Here is a 20,418-nt window from a genome sequence, read left to right as displayed (position 1 = left end):
TTGCTATCTTGCACACTAGTTACAATACATACATTGAACTTTAATATTTGCCCGATTTCATGCAACGATAGTTATAATATGCTAAATGTTTTTTATTTTACTCATGTCCACTTGCTGGGCAAACCTTGATTTCACAAGTGCAAATTCACTGTGCCAGTTTGTTTTGCATTCCCGATTGCATGGCCCGAGGACCAATGGAATGGTCTAAAATGTGTAAACTACGGCCACTTGGGGCACCGGCCATGCAAAACTAACTTGCCCATTGAGAAGGCAGAGACCAATAGAAAGGGATGGGAATAATATATGCTTCAGGTAGGTTTCTTACACAGGAGGTTGGTGGCACCTTAATTGGGGAGAACGGGCTTGTACTAATGGCTGGAGCGGAATGGTATCAAATACACAATGTGTTTGATGCCATTTAATTTGCTCCGTTCCAGCCATTATTATGAGCCGTCCTCCCCTCAGCAGCCTCCACTGGTTTCTTAGCATGGTTGTCAACTGTACAGCAGACATGGGACATAAGTTACATATAATAGAGATTGTGGTGGTAGCTTCAGAGAAGTACTTGGGACTGCAAAGTTTTACTGCAGAAGAGTTGCAGGGGGTGTTGAGTGGTAGTGTTCTGTCCTCCCAGACCATTGGCCTGCAGTAACATTAGAATAGGATAAATAGTGGAATGGGGTGGTGTTTTTTTTACTGAGGGCTAATAGTTGGCAGGGTACTTTTCTTTTTTCCCAGTTTTGTTTTTACCGGAATGTAATGTACATAGAGGTAAGGTGAGCCGTGACTGGCCTCACAGTCCAGTACAGTAGGTGGCGGTGTAAGCACCTAAAAGTTGGATGCGATCCGCCAATCCAATCCCAAAAAAGAAGAAGAACTAACCGTTTACGTCAAAGCTCGTCTCTGCCACTGCGCTCGCTCCCAGAAACTAGCTAGCTAATCACCTCGAGACGGACGGTGGAATCAAAAGTAGTGACAAGAAGATGGCGGAGTGATTGGGTTGCGCTTTGAAGGAAAGCAGCGACCCGTGATTGTCCTAAAATATTCTACGAAGAAACGAGAATCACATCCAAATTGTAGCTATCTTCGGAAATTTGACAAACAAGAAGAATATTGCCCCTCTTGCGGAGGTGGTTCAAACAGATCGAACGGAATTTCGCAGTTCCACTGGTGTCCGATAGCTCTAGTGGGCTAACGTTAGCTAGCTACCCCGAGGCACTGGGCGACGGACATACTAGGCACATTAGGAGTGTTTTCAGAAGAATCGTGTTCCCTTTTTCGTGATGTGTTGGTTTTATTTTTTCCAAGATTTTTTACTAGCTAGCTAGCGAATAACGTCTGAAAATAAACACTGGTCTAGCTAGCTGGCTAACGTTACCTTGTTTCAAGTACATCGCCCACGAGCAACCAGGACTTCTGTGTATGTTCTGATAACGAGCTGGCCGAGAAGGGAAACCGACGGCGCAGTCCCAGAAAATCCTATTTTAAACTGATCAAGAGTTGCTCGTGATTGAGGATATGGCAAGCAGCAGCGGCTCTAAAGCCGAATTTATTGTCGGTGGGAAATACAAGCTTGTCAGAAAAATTGGGTCTGGGTCATTTGGTGACATATACCTGGCGATCAACATCACAAATGGAGAGGTAAAAAAACAAACATTAAAATATAAATTTGACCAAGTGGGTAACTGTTAATTTTAAATGTTTAACCGTTTAGCTCTGTCAATCAACAGCCAAAGCTGACTCACCGAGATTTAACGGGTATATTCGTACGCGAAAAGTTTACCGTTTCAGAACCAACCGAAATGGGGAGTAATTAATGTGTATTTGTCCATTAGAAAATCTAGCTGTCGTTGCGAAAGTTTTCCGTTTGGAATAAACGGATTCTGTTGCTAAACGTTTTGCAACAGAATTGGCCGCATGAATACACCCCAGTAGATTGTTTAGCTAGCGTCAACGATGCTGAATGTTAGCTACGTTAGCCTAGCTAGCCAACTGTCATCTAAGATAGTAGATATTGGTTACAATAAACCGTGTAAAGAACGTTATTTTAGCATAGTAAATTAGGATTGCATGAATACATCTTTATTTAGTTAGCCAATTAGGCTAATGGAAATTAACTTGGATAGATTGTACTAAGCTACATAACTGCTCATTTTGTATTGCAGGAGGTAGCTGTAAAATTGGAATCTCAGAAAGCCAGACACCCACAGTTGTTATATGAAAGCAAACTGTACAAAATCTTACAAGGAGGAGTTGGAATCCCACACATAAGGTAATATACACGTAATTGTATTTTGAACACAGTTTAATATTTGAGATGTATGTGAAAATGAGACGAGGCATATATTTATCTAATATTTGTACAAAGTTACATCTTGCCTGCAAACACATTTCTAGTTTACTTTACCATATGCCAGCTGGCGCTACAAGCTAACGTTAGCTCGTATAGCTAACGTTAGCAAACTAGCTGGCAGTGCTTTCATCTCCTTGGCTTCATTATTTTCCTTGGTCTTTGCTTATTGAAACGTTGCACATTTACGTTTTAACTTTAAGATTATTCGAGCGCCACATCCGTCATGAACCATGTAGGGTTGTTCACTGGTTCAGCATTTAAGAAACTATCATGCAATCAAAAATTCGTGGTTGGAAATGGCCGCTCCTCTTTTGTTTGTTCCAACATGTCTTCCTTCCCTGTTAGAAAATGGCGGCTCAGCGCTTGCGAAAACAACTATCTGGGCCTAGTGGTTTTGTCTCCTCAAGGTGACTTCAACGCTAAAGTGTTACCTATAACGTCAAACACCTTGAAGTATTTTATTTTAGGTTTTGTCGTTTACAAGGCCATTGATGAGTGAGACTTTGGTAATGACTTGGTTCACAGACACTGAATTTAGAATTGAGGCTGGCTGTTAACTGGATGTGCACTTTTAAAAGAGTAGAACTGAGTTGGGAACCATAGTTGAGAGTACTTATCCTTTCAACATATTTATTATCAGTGAAACGTGTTATGTATTTGTTTAGTTGTCATTTATTATGTGAATTTAGGGTGTTGTGACAAAATACACCTTGTTTGCATTTGACTTGGAAAATGAAATAAGGAAACTATTACTAATGTGTGATTTCAATAAGTCGTCAAAGCTTCTGAACAAAGAAACAATCGCGTTGAAGTTTTGTACCTATTTGTTTTGATATGTGAGTAATGGCAAAGTCAATGCTATTTAATGCTGAATAGTTAATGCTCTGATTTAAGTTGGGCTGTCACAGTAGTGATGGTCAGGCTGGTCATTAGCCTCTGCTGCTTCAATGATTTAATGGAAGAAAGATGGGACTGCTGGCCCTGCCATGATCCTGCTGGATCAATTTTCTCCCACGTGAACTCACACCATGCCACAGGCATGTAGGGGCTTCTAACTATTTATGCACTACTGAAACATTTGCGATAGACATTTTGCCACACAATTGTATCTGCTATCCTCTCCAGGTTCCTGCCCTGGGTATTAACCTTGTAATGAATAAGGGAACACTGCCCTAAATGAGCAAGACAGCTTTGGTGATTAAGCAATAAGGTAAAGAGAATTTCTGAATAGGACATGCTAACGCCCTTAGATACTAGCGCAATAAGTACGCAGGCTAGTTTCACAGCCTACCTCCTTGGTTATGGAATTTAATCAAAGCCTTGGTTGGCAGGTTAGGTTTGCTTTGTGGTGGTGTACCCTGTGGACTGCCTGGATAAATAAGAAAGGAGGTTGTATAAGAGGATGCTTCCTCTGTACAGTCATAGCCTGTTGTTTGTTTTCAGGTATCATCAGCATGTGGCTGGTGCACCTTTCTAGTTCTGCGCTTGGGGCCATTCCTGTTATGGAACTCGCCTGAGGGTTCTGCAAACATTCTGGAGAACTGGCACCACTTAATTGACCTCAGGTTTTATGTGGTGGTGAGCCAAGTTATTGACATGAATATAATTCCATTCTATTACTGCCTAGTGAGTTTGTGCAAACAACTTTAACTTTAGTATAAATAAATAAAAAAGAAGACCATCAGAAAGTCCACTGGAAACATATCCAAATGTCATCTGTGTGTTGGTATACTATAAAGTCTCAAATAACCGACTGTCCCCTTAAATGTTTTTGAGGAGATTGACGCTCCCTCTTATCACATGGGGATTTCATTTTGAGTATTGACTAGCTCCCAATGTGTGTATGCTAGAGACTTACCGTTTCTTGTAAAATAAAAAAATATATAAAACAAAAGTGAGATTATGCTCACTCAGCTGTGCTTCACAAGTAATAAAACAAATTATCTTTTACCGGTGTGATAATATAATTTCAAAATGGTCTGAGAAGAACAACATTGGCAGGGCAATTCATGCATAGCCAATATGCGGTGATAATGTATTGGGCCTATAGCCTACTGTAGTGGTTACTATACCATCAACTGAATTTTGCTTTACCCGGAGTACCCCTGAATTACCCAATCATGTGCATTTTACCAGTAGGCCTATGGTCTCTTGAGTCTTCTCAAATACCCCCTCTGAATAGGCCAACTACTCCCAGTGGTCCTAGTACCCCTGGTTGGGAACTACTGACCTACTGCACAAACCTCACTGCTACATAACTCTTTTTACCAAAGGTGCATAGACTTCCATTTTTTAAAGTAATGTATAAAAACAATCAGTGGTAGATCTTGGCTTGCATTTAGACTCAAAGTGATCTTGACTCATAAAAGGTTGGCGACCACTGCATTACAACATCCACAACTATTTGAGCTACAAACAAACCACAATTGGAAGATTACTCTCACGAGCACAACAATGTTAGTTTCGCTCTACGACATCCACAAGATTTACGGCAGTTGCCTGAACTCTGTCGCAGTCTTAATTTCGACAATGTCTTCTCACAAAATCGACTGTCCAGACCGAACAGTTGGCGCTACAAACTTTCACCAATTTCAAAAGGGGAGACTCCAATCAGCTTCGGGGGGGGATGGATCTGAAGTTAACCAGTACTGTGCTGTTAAAATGGCACAGCGTGCATAGGAGGTATGCAGCCTGAGTTCTTATCTCAGATGTAGGACATGCACACTACTTATGGTTTATTTGACTGTCTGTTTTGCCATGTACAAATGCCTTATTCAATGCATTTCTGTGGGCTATAGCACAAAAAGCCAACTTCAACGTTTAATCTAATATCTATACAGTACCAGTCAAAAGTTTGGACACCTACTCAATCCAAGGTCTTTATTTTTTTACTATTTTCTACATTGTAGAAATGATAGTGAAGACATCAAAACTATGAAATAATACACAGAATCATGTAACAAAAGTGTTCAACAAATCTAAATATATTTGAGATTCTTGGAAGTAGCCACCCTTTGTCTTGATGACAGCTTTGCACACTCATTGCATTCTCTCAACCAGCTTCATGAGGAATGCTTTTCCAATTGTCTTGAAGGAGTTCCCACATGCTGAGCACTTGTTGGCTGCTTTTCCTTCACTCTGCGGTCCAACTCATCCCAAACCATCTCAAATGGGTTGTGGTCGGGTGACTGGAGTCCAGGTCATCTGATGCAGCAGTCCATCACTCTCCTTGGTCAAATAGCCCTTACACAGCCTGGAGGTGTTGGGTCATTGTCCTGTTGAAAAACAAATGATAGTCCCATTAAGCGCAAACCAGATAGGATGGCGTATTGCTGCAGAATGCTGTGGTAGCCATGCTGGTTAAGTGTGGACCTTGGCATGGTGGATTACTGGTAACCTGGACTCTAGCGCTGCATTCTGTGAGTTAGCTACATACCATGTAGACCCGTTTTGTTAGCTAACTCCAGTCATGGATAGGCCCAGTCCTTGACTGTTGGCAGGTAAGGTGGAGGATTTTGAATTTGCATGAATGAAAGCAGTGGTTATCAGCTGGTCCCTCTAGCAGAGACTGGGACATACACAGGCCTTTTAAAGAATACTTGTTACATTTTATTAATCTTGCATTAATGTGCACTGCAGGGCAGTACAGACTTTAAGGCCTAGTGAGTAGTGTCACATGCTGTAAAGTGCGATTTTTCAATTTGGCTGTTTTAGAATTTTTGGAAAGGGTGTTACTGTAGGACCAAGCAACCTTTTCAAAGCCAGAAGAACCTGCTAAACAAGCCCCACCTACCCCACACTGCCTGTTGCAATTGTATGGCTGTGTTATAATCAACAAAGGGAAGTCTTGTGCTTGTGCATTCTCTTGAGTCCATTGAGATTGAAACCTTGCTCTTTTATTAATTCCACCTTCAAAAATGCAGGGCCCATCTAATCGTTATTGACATGTTTCTTTCCTTAATTGAGTCCCTTTTTGTAGTTATATGTTGGATTGGGTCTCTTAAGCTTGGGTATCTACTGATATTATACCCATATTTCTCCTGTTTTTGTTTTTGAGCACCATGCTGTTGGCCTCTCTAAAAGAGGAAATTGGTCTGAGGCCTGTAGTTTCCTGTAATGTGTTTGCCTGAGCAGTTTTTATGAACAGTATTCAACTAGAGGATTGCTTAATGTGCTTGGACTCTAATTGACTGTAGTTTAACATGTAGCCTAGAAAGCATACACATTGTCTGTACAATTGTATATGGTTTGAGTAAAGAGTTGTCTGCCCTGATTTGCCAGGGTTCTTTGTATTGTCTTTTTTTCTCTGACTTTCTCCATGTTGCTCAAATGTAGCAGCACACCTTCAACATGGTTTATCAGCATATTTAGTTTTTCCTGTTTTGCGTTCTGAAGATTGGCATGTCTAAAATAGTTCTGTATCTGAATTGGCTATGACCTGGAATATTCCACTGACAATTCCAACATGGATCTACCCACCTCTAGAGCTTTGCATAGGCCTACCACATTTTACCACCATACGTTTTGGCAGCCACATGTTGGCTGTTATGTGCTTGGGAGGCTGTGTCCAGGGGGGTGTATAAGGATGTTGGAAGTGCAGAGTTTGGAACTGTTTGCTTTATTCAAGGTACATTTGCTCTGCTGCCATCATGGATGGTCTTTTGAAATCGTGCTGTTGACCAACACACTTAGTGCTCGACATTAACGCTTGTCCTCTTGTCTGGAACAAGTGAAAGAAACAAGAATATAGATTTGGGTTGTCCAAATGAAGTATATAAAAAATGACATCAACCTATTACTCTAAGAATTGTATCAGAGGCCAATATTGGATTAATATTCAAATAAATGTTTCATGTACATAAATAAAGCCTACATGTCAAAGTGTAGATGATATGCATATTGGCTACAGCCTCATGTCCAAACCAATGCTGACCTAGGGGAGGCACAAGAAAATGTAGCCAAAATTGACATCAAATATAGGCTATAAACACCAATCATGTTTGACAACCAATAATGAAGGATGATTGACATTAACGTCTAAAGGCTTGATTCTGTCGACATACTCGAGGCATGGCTTGTTCAGATGGTCACAAGACCGGAGAGTGAAGGACTGTCGGTGCCTGTTGCGCACCGCACATCACCCACTTTGAATCGGAGCGGAGGCGGTCACCATTTTGAAACTATTTAACCATCAACTTAATTGTTTAAAACTTGGACAATTTGTCATTTTATGAAGAATAGAAACAAGGTCATATAAGTAGCCAAGATAAGACCATAGATATGTTGAGGGAATTATTATATAAACATTTAGGCCTAATATGCCGTTTTTCTCATGCTATATTTGTTTTCAAATCATCTTTTTTTTTTCATTATTCAGCAGCCTAAGGCATAGTCCTAGTCATAAGTCCCCTCTTTCCTAATTTTAATCTTTCACATGTAACTGATCGTGCGTGCAGTGCGATTTTGAAAAAGGTGTTTTCCGCTTATTGCCTTTTGGAACATTCCCGCATAGCCTACAGCCATATGCACATTGAGCTTATAATATGAAAAATATATATTTTTAGCAACATTTTAGGCTAAACAGTCTAATCTTTTACATCAGCCTCAATGGTAATTTAAAAAATATATCATAATTATGTGCAGTGGTTGTATGATGGTCTGTTTTTGAACTATTTTATGAAGACATAAATGTATTTGATTTCGATGTTTCAATTTTCAACTGAACAACCCATTTCAAAATTTACGAATCGCCGATTCACTTTATTTTCCCCCTCATGTTTTTACTTTCTACCTTCCCAAATTACCTTGTGTTTTGTGACAACTGATGTGTCTTCTGCTTAAGTGTCGAACTAGGCATGTAACTGTGAGTCATTGATCAAGTAATTTTGCATGCTGAACAACCCAGGCAATATCAGTAGCCGCCTAGTAAAACAGTGAGCGTCTTCGTGCGCTGATAAAACGAGTGGTAGGCCGCATGTAACCTTCAGCATTCAAATGTTTAATGGCTTAAGCAATATTATTATTGGAATTGCAACTGTCATTTGCTTGGTTATTGTAATCAAATGCGCTGTTAACTGTTAGGCTACATTAGATTTTATTTCAAATGTTCTGGTTCACCATCAGCAATTGTTTTGCCTTAAACAATCAGTGTATATGGTCATTTTTTGAAATACTGGGTTAAGTTGATAATTTCATAACGGGCACAGCAATGGCTTGTTATACCCGCACTGCACAGGTCAAAGCAGGAGGAAAATAACTTCCAAACAGTCTAAACCATTCAAGTTTGAGAGGGTGAAATCCAAAGATGTTCTATATATATTCATTGGCTATGTAATTGTGAATTTAAGATAAATATTCATACATTACTAGCTCAAACACTTTGACTCTGCAAAATTGACTAATTAGTGGGTGATGGTGATTTCCAAATTACTGATGCATTCTGTTCATGGTGTCTTATAAACTTGGGCAATGTAATAAATGTTCAATACATTTAGTTTCCCTACTAAGTAAATTCTTTTAGGGGGTGACCTCACTGCAGTTCCCTCCCCCGACGTAGAATATCACTGAATTACATTATCCTGAAATTTACACACTATTTACTCCATCCCCCTTGTTTGTTTCTGGTCCTTCTCTCCTCCAGACGTTGATGCTTTTGAAAACTGGGATTTACAGTTTCTTGCCCCCACAAATCAAATGACACTACCTTAAAATCGGTAAATTTAGATTTTTACATCATTGACCTTAAATTAATTGCATTTTCATCACTAATCAAAATGAAAAGCCATCAATAAATACATTTTCTCAAGAACATTTTTCCAATTATCTTTCTCAAAAACGTTTGTATATTCCCCCATACAATTTCTGAACATTGTTGAAAACCGTTATAATATCTGGATTCCGTCCTTGTTCTCCGCCGCAGATTTTTATAGGGACACCTGCTCATTGAACGTCTCATACCAAATCATGGGCATTAATATGGAGTTGGTCCCCCCATTGCTGCTATAACAGCTTCTACTTTTCTGCTAAGGCTTTCCCCTAGATGTTGGAACATTGCTGCAGGGACTTGCTTCCATTCAGCCATGAGCATTAGTGAGGTTGGTCACTGATGTTGGGCGATTAGGACTGGCTTCCAGTCGGAGTTCCAATTTATCCCAAAGGTGTTTGATGAGGTTGAGGTCAGGGGCTCTGTGCAGGCTTGTCAAGTTATTCCACACTGATCTCTACAAACCATTTCTGACCTCTGTGCATGGGGGCGTTGTCATGCAGAAACAGGAAAGGGCATTCCCCAAACTGTTGCCACAAAGTTGGAAGAACAGAATCTTCTAGAACAGGTATTCCCAAACTGGGGTAGCGCAATGTGAATCACATTTTCAAACTGCTCATTAGTGTTTTCCAATACATTTGGGTGAGTTTTTTTCTCTCTCCTGAGTAGCCTCGTTTCACTGCCAAAAATAAAATTCAACCACCTGGTGTTTAGCGAAATAACACAATGTCAAATACAGGTAGCCTAGGCAATTAACATCCAATCACATTAACCGCTACACTCTCGCGGGAATTCCACTAACGGTCCGTATGTAGCCAAACGTAGCTGCTGCGCATGTTGTTATCTGTACTAATCAGGGCTCTATGCTAACCCCCCCCCCCCCCCCAAGGAATACATGTGCTCCTTTAATTAAAAAATGTAGGAGGACCCCAAAAAAATGAGGAACTAGTGAAAAATGTTCAAGTAACGGAGTTTATTAAACTTTCTAGGACACGCGTTCCGCTGAAAAGGCAGCGCGCGAAATTCAAAAATATTTTTTTAGAAATATTTCATTTTCACACATTAAGTCCAATACAGCAAATGAAAGATAAACATCTTGTTAATCTACCCATTGTGTCTTATTTAAGAAAATAAAAAATAATGTTTTACAGTGAAAACACAACATATATTTATGTTAGCTCACCACCATATCCAAAAAACACACAGCCATTTTTCCCAGCAAAGATAGCTTTCACAAAACCCATAAATAGAGATAAAATTAATCACTAACCTTTGAACATCTTCATCAGATGACACTCATATGACATCATGTTACACAATACATTTATGTTTTGTTCGATAATGTGCATATTTATATCCACAAATCTCGGTTTACATTGGCGCCATGTTCAGAAATGCCTCCAAAATATCCGGAGTAATTACAGAGAGCCATGTCAAATAACAAAAATACTCATCATAAACTTTGAAAGATACATGTTTTACATATAATTAAAGATACACTGGTTCTTAATGCAACCGCTGTGTCAGATTTAAAAAATGTTTTATTAAAAAGCACACCATGCAATAATCTGAGACGGCGCTCAGATAGAAGCAACATTGCTCCGCCATGTTGGAGTCAACAGAAATACGAAATTACATCATAAATATTCCCTTACCTTTGATCTTTCATCAGAATGCAGTGCCAGGAATCCTAGTTCCACAATAAATCGTTGTTTTGTTCCATAATGTCCATTACTTATGTCGAATTAGCAACTTTACCTAGCATGTGTAGTACATGTGTCCAAACACTTGCGCAATTGAGCGCAAACGTCGGACGAAAACTTCCAAAAGTTATATTACAAGTCGAATAAACTGGTCAAACTTAGTTGAGAATCAATCTTCAGGATGTTGTTATCATATATATCCAATAACGTCCCAACCGGAGCATTTCTTCATGCCTGTAAAAGTAATGGCACACATTGACATCCCATGTCTAGCGTGCGTGACCAGGAACCGGCAATCTGCCAGACCCAGTGACTCAAATAGCTCCCATCTGGCCCCACATCACACTAGAGGCTTCATTCCACGTTCTACTGACTGTTGACATCTAGTGGAAGGCGTATGAAGTGCAAACAGATCCATAAATTACAGGGATTTGAATAGGCGATGACTTTCACATCGACCCATTTCAGAATTTTCACTTCCTGTTTGGAAGTTTGCCTGCCATATGAGTTATGTTATACTCACAGACATAATTCAAACAGTTTTAGAAACGTCAGTGTTTTCTATCCAATAGTAATAATAATATGCATATATTATCATTTGGGACAGAGTAGGAGGCCGTTCAATTTGGGCACCAATTCATCCAAAAGTGAAAATGCTACCCCCTATCCATAAAAAGTTAACAAACAATTTATTACATACATATTTATTCTGAGTGTGTACAAAGGGACATCTGTGCAACAGCACATACCACCAAAATCACACATTGACCCATGCCTACTAGACACAAAGGATATCAGTTGTCCAGCTGCTTTTGTATGTTGGCCGTCTGGTACGCTTAGCGGTCCACGGCAGGAGTGGGATCGAACTCCTTGGAGACCCCAAGGCAACTTCAACCGTTGTCAACATGGTCTCCCACAGGCCACTGTAGGATTTGTCCTTGAAATTGTGGCTGACCAGGATTTTCAGCCCCTGCCACTCATCCTGGATTGGAGCCATGTTGCAACCCGATCGGCAGGATTGAACAGAGCAAGTGAGTTTGCAAATATGCAAACATAACATTGTCTCATATGGCAATGCAGTGTCAAATAAATTCGTACCTTTTCTAGAGGCACCTTGAAATGCCTCATCAGGTCTGCGACACGATTGCCAAAGGTGAGAAGGCTGGCCTGGTCTTCTGGCCATGTGTCAGGGTTTAGCACTCTGAAAGACTCAACTGGGGTCTGGACACCCTCATCCTTCAGCAAACCACCAAACCTGGCTTTGAGATCATCCACGCTGATGTTGATGGTCGCCTCTGTGCTGATTCAGCTGGGGATTGGTGAGGTCTGTGAAGCCTTTTAGATTCCCCTTCAGTGTTATTCCCTTTAACAGAAATAACCCACACAGAGACACGCACACATACCAACACCATGAAATGTCTGTCCGTTTGTCTCCCATATATTTTTTTAAGACCTCTCCACTGCATTTCCCTCCTTAACCTCAACTCTGTCTATTGGCAACGAATACATTGATTCTCACATTGAGAATATGTCTCAATCATCAATTTTTATCATTGATTTCTCTTACATCCTAACAAGCTCTCATCCTAACACACCTGGAATCTCCTCTCATCACCCTGCTGCTGAGCAAGCATGGTCTGGATCTTCTCCAGCATGCCTCCTGCCTTTGCCCTAAGCTTTAGTGCTTTCAGTCTGGTCACTGTCTTCCTCAACTCAGATGTGGCTTGGGGGGGGATCAGGTCATTCCTTTACAGGGTGAGGCTAAGTGAGGATGATAGCTCCTCAAACATGTCTGAGAAAATGGCAGAATACAGGAGCGCATTCTCCAATTCCTGCTTTCTGTTAAGTAGTGAGTGAATAAGCTGTCACCTGTCAATTTCTTGATTCTGAAAGTTCATTTGAGTCTTGAACCTATTATTTAAAACGTGTGTGGTATTAAATTTCCTGTTAAAAATTGACCTTTGCCTGCCCTTGAACTTCCGCTGTTGATGCTCGGCCAGGTGCTCCATGTGCTGCAGAACAACGAAGTACTGGCCTTCGTCAGTGGCAAGGTCCTTGTCTTGTCCATGCCGCAAGGGACACTTTGTGGGAATGGGGGATCCAGGGAGTTCCCTTGACGCTAGACGGTAAATATCCACACCGAGCTCTTGCCTGAGAACATAGAGTTCTTGTTTGGAATTGCCGCTGAAGTGATAAGTCTTCTATATCAGATTCAGAAGATTGTACACGACAGACACCATTGGCTCTTTCTTCTGAATGGTCAGTATTGCCAGCTCTAGCCTGTGAAAGTCAGAACAGAATCTTCCAAACAATTCATCGTCTTCCCCCCCGTCTCTTGTGCCAACAAAACAATAATTCTGTGGTATTTACCATTCCAACATTTAGCGTGCGCGCACACACAGTATTTAACATTCTCTGCTAGCAAATAAAACAATCATAGGTTTGTAACTAATTCATTCTGTTGCATACAGTGGATTGGGATTATATGCCCCCCTGCCTCTCTGCAGGTGGGAAATCACTCCCCCACGGTGGCCCATGCTCACGGAGGCACCATCTGCCCTGAAGGAGATGCACTTCTTCATCCATGACTCTCCATCCTCCTCTGGGCAAACAGCACAAAATTTGGCCATGGTGGCATCCAAAACACCTCAATGACAACACACAAAAAAGCTATTATACAAAAGTATTTCTGACAAACTAAATTCTATCTCCATTACGATTAATGATTAAACTTTATACAAGAATAATGCCTATAAGAGAAACGACTTAGCAATGGCATGGGAGTGCTCAAGGGTCCTCTTTCTCCTTGTCTCTTTTTCGCTAAAATAAAATTGAATGGGCTTCATTTTTAGTGATGTCTGCACGTTAACTTATAGCCTATACCGATACTTTTTTCCAGTGTTCACCTTTCTCTCGCTTTGACTGGACTGCGTCATCACAGAACAATACTGTGGTTGGCGCATGCCGCTTAGAAATGTGAGACTTGTAGTTTTTAAACAATTAGCAGCGGGGGAGAAATGGATTACGGTAGGTAATCTTTACTCGTAAATACATTTTCAGATTCGCACATCTATTTTTAGAAGCAAATGCGAATGAAATACTTGCGCTGTAGAACCCTGCTGATGGCGCAAAAGCCATGACAGGGAGACATAGTTCAGTGGTAATGTGCGTGCAAGCAGTTGCTCCCGACGCCACTTGGGTACACTGTAGCATCCACCGAGAGGCTCTTGCTGCCAACGGAATGCCTGACAGCTTTAAAGATGTTTTGGGCACTACAGTGAAAATTGGTAACTTTGTTAAAGCAAGGCCCCTGAATTCTTGTCTATTTTTGCACTATGCAATGATGTGGGCAGTGACCATGTAACACTTTTACAACCTACAGAAGTGTGCTGATTTATCAAGGGGCAAGTATTGACATGTTATTTTTATTTAAATTGAGAGACAAGCTTAGTTTTCTTTACTCACCATTTTCACTTGTCTGACCGCTTGCATGGTGACAAGTTTCTCACACGACTGGCCTATCTGGGTGATGTTTTTTCTCGCCTGAATGATCTGAATCTAAGATTACAGGGACTTTCCAACTATATTCAATGTGCGGGACAAAATTGAGGTTATGATTAAAAAGTTGGAGCTCTTCTCTGTCTGCATTAACAAGGACAATACACAGGTCTTCCCATTGTGTGATTTGTTGTTTTTTTTTAAAGTATTTTTTGCAAATTAACTCAAGCTTACTGACAATGTCAAATGTGATAGAGCGAAGCACCTGAGTGAGTTGTGTGCGCAATTACGCATTTACTTTCCCGAAACGCATGACACAAACAACTGGATTCCTTATCCCTTTCATGCCCTGCCTCCAGTCCACTTACCGATATCTGAACAAGAGCGCCTCATTGAAATTGCAACAACCGGTTCTGTGAAAATTTTATTTAATCAGAAGCCACTGCCAGATTTCTGGATTGGTCTACGCTCAGAGTATCCTGCCTTGGCAAATCACGCTGTTAAGACACTGATGCCCTTTGCAACCGCGTACCTATGTGAGAGTGGATTCTCGGCCCTCACTAGCATGAAAACTAAATACAGGCACAGACTGTGTGTGGAAAATGATTTAAGACAGACTCTCTTCAATACAACCCAACATTTCAGAGTTATATGCATCCTTTCAAGCACACCCTTCTCATTAACCTGTGGTGAGTTATTCACAATTTTTGATGAACAAGTAAGGTTTTATATGTTAGATGGTTAAATAAAGAGCAAAAGTATTGATTATTGTTATTTGTGCTCTGGTCCTATAAGAGCTCTTTGTCACTTCCTACGAGCCGTTTTGTGACACTCACTCTTATGTTTAACTGTGTAGTGTGTGTGTGGCAGGCTTACGATAGCAAAAAAAAAACATTTGAGAGCGCACTGACCCTGGTGCTAGAGGGGGTATGCAGCTGGAGGTTGAATGTTTGAAAAGAAAAAGAGTTTTGGAACCACTGGTTAGAATGTCAATCTAGGCTGTACCGTTAAGATTTCCCTTCACTGGAACTAAGAGGCCTAGCTCAAACCATGAAAAACAGCCCCAGACCATTATTCCTCCAACACCAAACTTTGCACTATGCAGGAAGCGTTCTCCTGGCATCTGCCAAACCCAGATTCGTCTGTTGGGCTGCCAGATGGTGATGCGTGATTCATTACTCCAGAGAACACGTTTCCACTGCTCCACAGTCCAATGGCGGCAAGCTTTACGCCACTCCAGCCGATGTTTGGCATTGCGCATGGTGATCTTAGGCTTGTGTGCTGCTGCTCTGCTATGGAAACCCATTTCGTGAAACTTCCAACGAACTTCTTGTGCTGATGTTGCTTTCAGAGGCAGTTTGGAACGCTGTAGTGAGTGTTGCTACCGAGGACAGACGATTTTTACATGCTTCAGAACTCGGTGGTCCTGTTCTGTGACCTTGTGTGACTTGTTGGAAAGGTGGCATCCTATGATGGTGCCATGTTGAAAGACACTGAGCTCTTCAGTAAGGCCATTGGAATGCCAATATTTGTCTCTTGAGATTGCATGACTGTGTGCTCGATTTTTATACACCTGTCCGCAACGGGTGTGGCTGAAATAACCCAATCCACAAATCTGAACAGGTGTCCACATACTTTTGTGCATATAGTGTACGTCGTTCCCCTACAATACCTCTGTTTGGATTCTTGGACAAGATGGTTGCCTGGCGACTGCTGGTCTGGCAGTGTACTGGAGAGGTGTTGGGAATCCCCCTGACCTCTAATGGCAGAGCTGTGAGGATTACATTTGATTACTCTTTAACTAGCGCCAGGCCCCGCATGAAAAATGAAACCACCCTGTTAATGATAAATGAAGCCTCCCTCTGTAATTCACTACAGTTTCAGGGGTTATGATGACCCCCATGCTCTTTAACCAGAAAATGCTTGTCATCTGTGAATAAAGCCATGCGTCTGGAACAACTGGTTAGGCCTGATCGCTGAACTCCACCCTCCACAAAATGTTTGGCTATGGTATTGACCTATGACCACACACGTTGCATTACCTTTTTTATGTTGCATAGGCCTAATAAATTACTATGTACAGTTTTACCTAAGACAACACCTATACTTAACTTTTGTAATGGGTTTGCATGAATATTGACATATGGCTGGTGCTGTCTTGCAGGTGGTATGGCCAAGAAAAGGACTACAATGTCCTAGTGATGGACCTGCTGGGACCCAGTCTGGAAGACCTCTTCAACTTCTGCTCGCGCCGGTTCACCATGAAAACTGTACTAATGCTCGCAGACCAAGTAAGGCTTGGTTTCATCATTGCTCCTTATCTTTCACTTTGGCCCCTTCGTCTGGTTGCTTTTTAAATTTTTATTAAGATTAACCCAAAACACACATTTTCTGGCTGCAAAAGGGAGAATGACTAAAACCCTAAAAATCTTATGTAAACCCATTTTCCAAAGTTTCAAGACAAGTCTATTTTCAAGTTCTTACGTTAACTGATTGAGAGATGGGGTTTTTTCTCCACAGATGATCAGCAGAATCGAGTATGTGCACACAAAGAACTTCATTCACAGAGATATCAAGCCAGACAACTTTTTAATGGGTATTGGCCGTCACTGTAACAAGGTAAGCTTACAGCAGTTTCCCCGTCCTGAGATGCATTATGTTGACAATCTCTGACCTAGTTACTGCCTTTGTTTTATACAACGTTGTGTGAAGTGATACAACTAGCCCAAATGATCTTGTTTTTGTACGCTTTGGTGGTGCCAAGTATTCTTTTGTAGAAAATATAATCCTCAGTGAGGCAAATCATGTCATTTATTTTCTTTTGAATAGGCTACGTGTCCTTGGTAATGGACATTTTTTAAGGCTAATTGTTTATGGTTGGTTTAGTCCACTTGTTAAGGATGGAATGGTTTTGGTAGTCACATTAAGGTGCTTTTACGACCAGGTAATTACAAGCCCTCAGGTTTCTTATAGTTGTGCATCTCTTTTCAGATCATAGACAGGTGTTAGTAAGACAAAAAAAAGGCTTCTGCATGATGTGTAATCCCATTTATTCTTTTCCCCCTTGCAGAAAATAATTAAGGCGTTTTTGTGAATCGTTTTTCATATACCAACTGTATTCAAGTTGCCTGATTTGTATTTTGTTTTTAAATAACTTACTATTTTGAGCCCTTGCAGACAGGCAACATTTGGCAAAGTTAAAGCAGGAACGCGTGTGTTTTAACACATACCTGTCCACGTGAACTGTGGAGGTTGTTAGTGTTATGTGATATCGACTTATCAGTCAGCGACAGGCTAGTCTAATCAAAACGAAGCAGTACCTTTTGGGTACTCGAGCGTTGAAGCCTGTATTACCATTTTTGGCAGTGCTGTCTGGAATAAGTGTTTACCATTGTGTGTCTGTGTGAATGCCAGCCTCAAGCTTCTTTTTTACATACACATGAAATTGTCACTTTTTTTATTTTTATTTTTATTTTTTTTACTAAACTCCACCAATATTTATAAAGGTGCACATACACTCCTTTTGGACTGCAAGCTCTGACACCCAAGCCCAAGAAGTCTTGCGCAGGATGTGCACTGAACTCAATGGATGGGAAGACATGGCAGAGCAGTAGCTTTTGCGAACCCCCACTCTATCCTCTTGATGTTTAAATCAACTGCCTTTCTCTTCACCTGAACTCACTCTGCATTCTGCTTCCAACCTGCTCTTTTACAATGGTGCTTATTGTACCCAAAAGCCTTTAATTCAGGAAGTGTGTTTCTGAAGTAGTCTTCATTTGGACATATCGCCATTGATGTAAATCTAACATTTTGATAACAGTAGAGTGAAGAGCAATAGTTAAACTTTAACCCCCCCACTCTTTAATAGATGGCAAGTGTACACCTCACCAACAATAGATTTTTCCCTATGGTTTGGAGAGTGATACTCAGCTTGGCATCATTGTAAACTAATTGCTTGTTTTGTTGCTTTGTCCTGGGCTGCTCTATTGAAATCTAAGTAAGAGCCACTATCACAAAGGCTGTCCTGTCATGCGTCTCTCGCAGCTATGCTAAATCTACTCCATGTATTGACGGCTCCATGCAGATTAATTCATGCTCCTTTCTTACTGCACGCTTTTCCTCTGTTTTGCGCTGTAGAGCTGCTCATTGCCAGATTGGGCTTTTCCAAAGTATTCTACCCTCTTCCTTACTGAAGGTTTCCACCGTTTCCAAGCCATCAGAATAAACTTTTAAACAATTATTTGATCCATTGCTTCCTGTGAGATCTCAAGGAGGTGGTGGGGTTGGGTGGCTGTGTTGTTTTACAAAGCTTTTTCACACATTGTTAAATGAGTGCCCATTTTAGGGAATGGCCTTAATTATTTGCCTCCTCTTTTAACCCTAGTTGTGCCAGTAAGTCAACTGCATATTGTGTTCTGTACCCAGACAGACTGTTACTCCAAATTTGTATAATGATTATTGTAAAAAGCACTTCTACTGGTGTGGCACTGCTAGCGTTAAATGCTGCAATATCAAAAAGCCACTGCAAAGTCAAAATCGCAAAACAGGTTTGGAAATAAGTGTTTGCTTTTTTTAGCAAGATAAAATAATTTAGGGATTGGGCAGTTATATTGTCTTCAGTTCTGCCTCTGAATGAAATTGGTATGGCAGTGTGGACTGTATATTCTGCAGGACCCCCCCATCTGCTTAGTCTAAATACTGGCTTGCAACTAAGCCCAGGCTGACTCCTCTAGGAAGTCCTCCCACAGTCTGACTCCTCTCTGATTTTAGCTCATATGCTTGCTGGTGGACGAAGGATGGCCTTGGGCTTTCTCTCCCCCTCCCATTTTCCTCCCTCTCCTCCCGTTCTTTTTCTGAGCCTTGGTGTTGCCTGTCTGCGCTGGCCTTGTGGGGTTGTCAGCAATCCTGTTTGATGCACTGCACCCTCTATTGTTTGTTCAGTGTTTAGAATCTCCAGTGGGGAAGAGGAAAAGAAGCTTGGCTGTTAGTTCTTCTCAGGACCCATCTTTCTCAGGATTAAACCAGGTCTGAAACCACAACCGCCTCTTAATACTCCCCCAAATTCTGTTGACTTTTTTTAAAAACTTTTTTTTTTTACACCATTTAGAAGCAGTACTACTACTTTTTATTTCTTTGATTTGGTCAATATTTTATGACCACTGTATTGGCATTAAACCAGACACACATGCTAAACAGATCTAGAGATTAACACCAAATCCAGATTGCAGGGATCTGAGAGTAGGTGGATAAAGAACATGGTGACTAGTAGCGGAGATGCTGTTGAATTTTCTAGATTATGATTTTATTTTTTGAAGGGAGACGCTCCTCTCATTTGAAGTGGTCATGGCGCTAATTGATATTTTGGATGCTTTTCCATTTCCTTGGAGCTGTTTCACTGAGTTTTTAGTGCCTGCTATACACAAGATTATTTTATCTTCTTGGTTTCCCAGATTATCATCGCCTTCTGGGTTTTAGAATACTCAACCAAGGAAAATATCAGTCACTAACCCTTATGACTAGTGTGTCCATTTCAAGTGACCGTGCTGGCCAAAACGAGCCAATATTGAGGTGAGATCACGGCAATTTTTCAAGTTCCTAAAGATTTTCTGTCTGCTCAGTACAACTGTAGCTACTTGGTTTATATGACTTGCACCTTGGCATTACAGAGAAGGGATAACTGGGCCATGTGGCTGTGAAAACTGTGCTGTGGTGATTGCCAGTTGCTCTGGAACAGAGGGCTATGTGGCAGCATTCGAGCTGGTCTGAACCAGCTGCCTGTTAAGAGACTGCTGCTGACTTCACAGGCTGCCTAGCCTGGCCAACTGTTGGCCAGAAGCCAGAGGCACAATGAGCAGGGGGGAAAAAAGGAGTGTTTGGAAATGCAGGGCCTGGAAAGCCCGAATGAAGACCTGCACGGCAGATGGGTGTGGTTAGGTTATGTGTGCTTGCAGACCTACAGTTCAACATCAAGTTGGAAGAGAACTAGACTGTGCTTGAAGGCTAATTACTAGTATGGCTTTGCATAACCAGAACCCTCAGTCAGAAAATGATGATGCATGCTTTGACTTAGCTTTAAAAGTATGTAGATTTGTGTTACTTTG

The 20,418-nt window shown here is 41.1% G+C and overlaps 1 protein-coding gene across 11 annotated transcripts in view; it reads left to right on the top strand.

The window, feature by feature from the left end:
* Positions 1-908: 908 nt before the first annotated feature.
* Positions 909-20,418, top strand: part of LOC139574071 (casein kinase I) — a 31,700-nt gene continuing 12,190 nt past the window's right edge. For 7 of the 11 annotated variants that reach the window (XM_071398225.1, XM_071398224.1, XM_071398220.1 and 4 more), the window contains exons 1-5: positions 921-1,641; positions 2,166-2,272; positions 16,482-16,608; positions 16,838-16,936; positions 19,259-19,342. In XM_071398225.1, coding sequence (XP_071254326.1) covers positions 1,519-1,641; positions 2,166-2,272; positions 16,482-16,608; positions 16,838-16,936; positions 19,259-19,342 — 540 coding nt within the window. In that variant the 5' untranslated portion in view covers positions 921-1,518. Of the gene's footprint in view, positions 1,642-2,165; positions 2,273-16,481; positions 16,609-16,837; positions 16,937-19,258; positions 19,343-20,418 lie in introns of all 11 variants that reach the window. The other 4 variants (XM_071398228.1, XM_071398227.1, XM_071398226.1 and 1 more) reach the window with 2 other exon arrangements.

This window comes from Salvelinus alpinus, chromosome 4 (assembly GCF_045679555.1).
Source record: "Salvelinus alpinus chromosome 4, SLU_Salpinus.1, whole genome shotgun sequence".
NCBI classification, from domain to species: Eukaryota; Metazoa; Chordata; class Actinopteri; order Salmoniformes; family Salmonidae; genus Salvelinus; species Salvelinus alpinus.
This window is presented reverse-complemented; position numbering and strand designations above follow the sequence as displayed.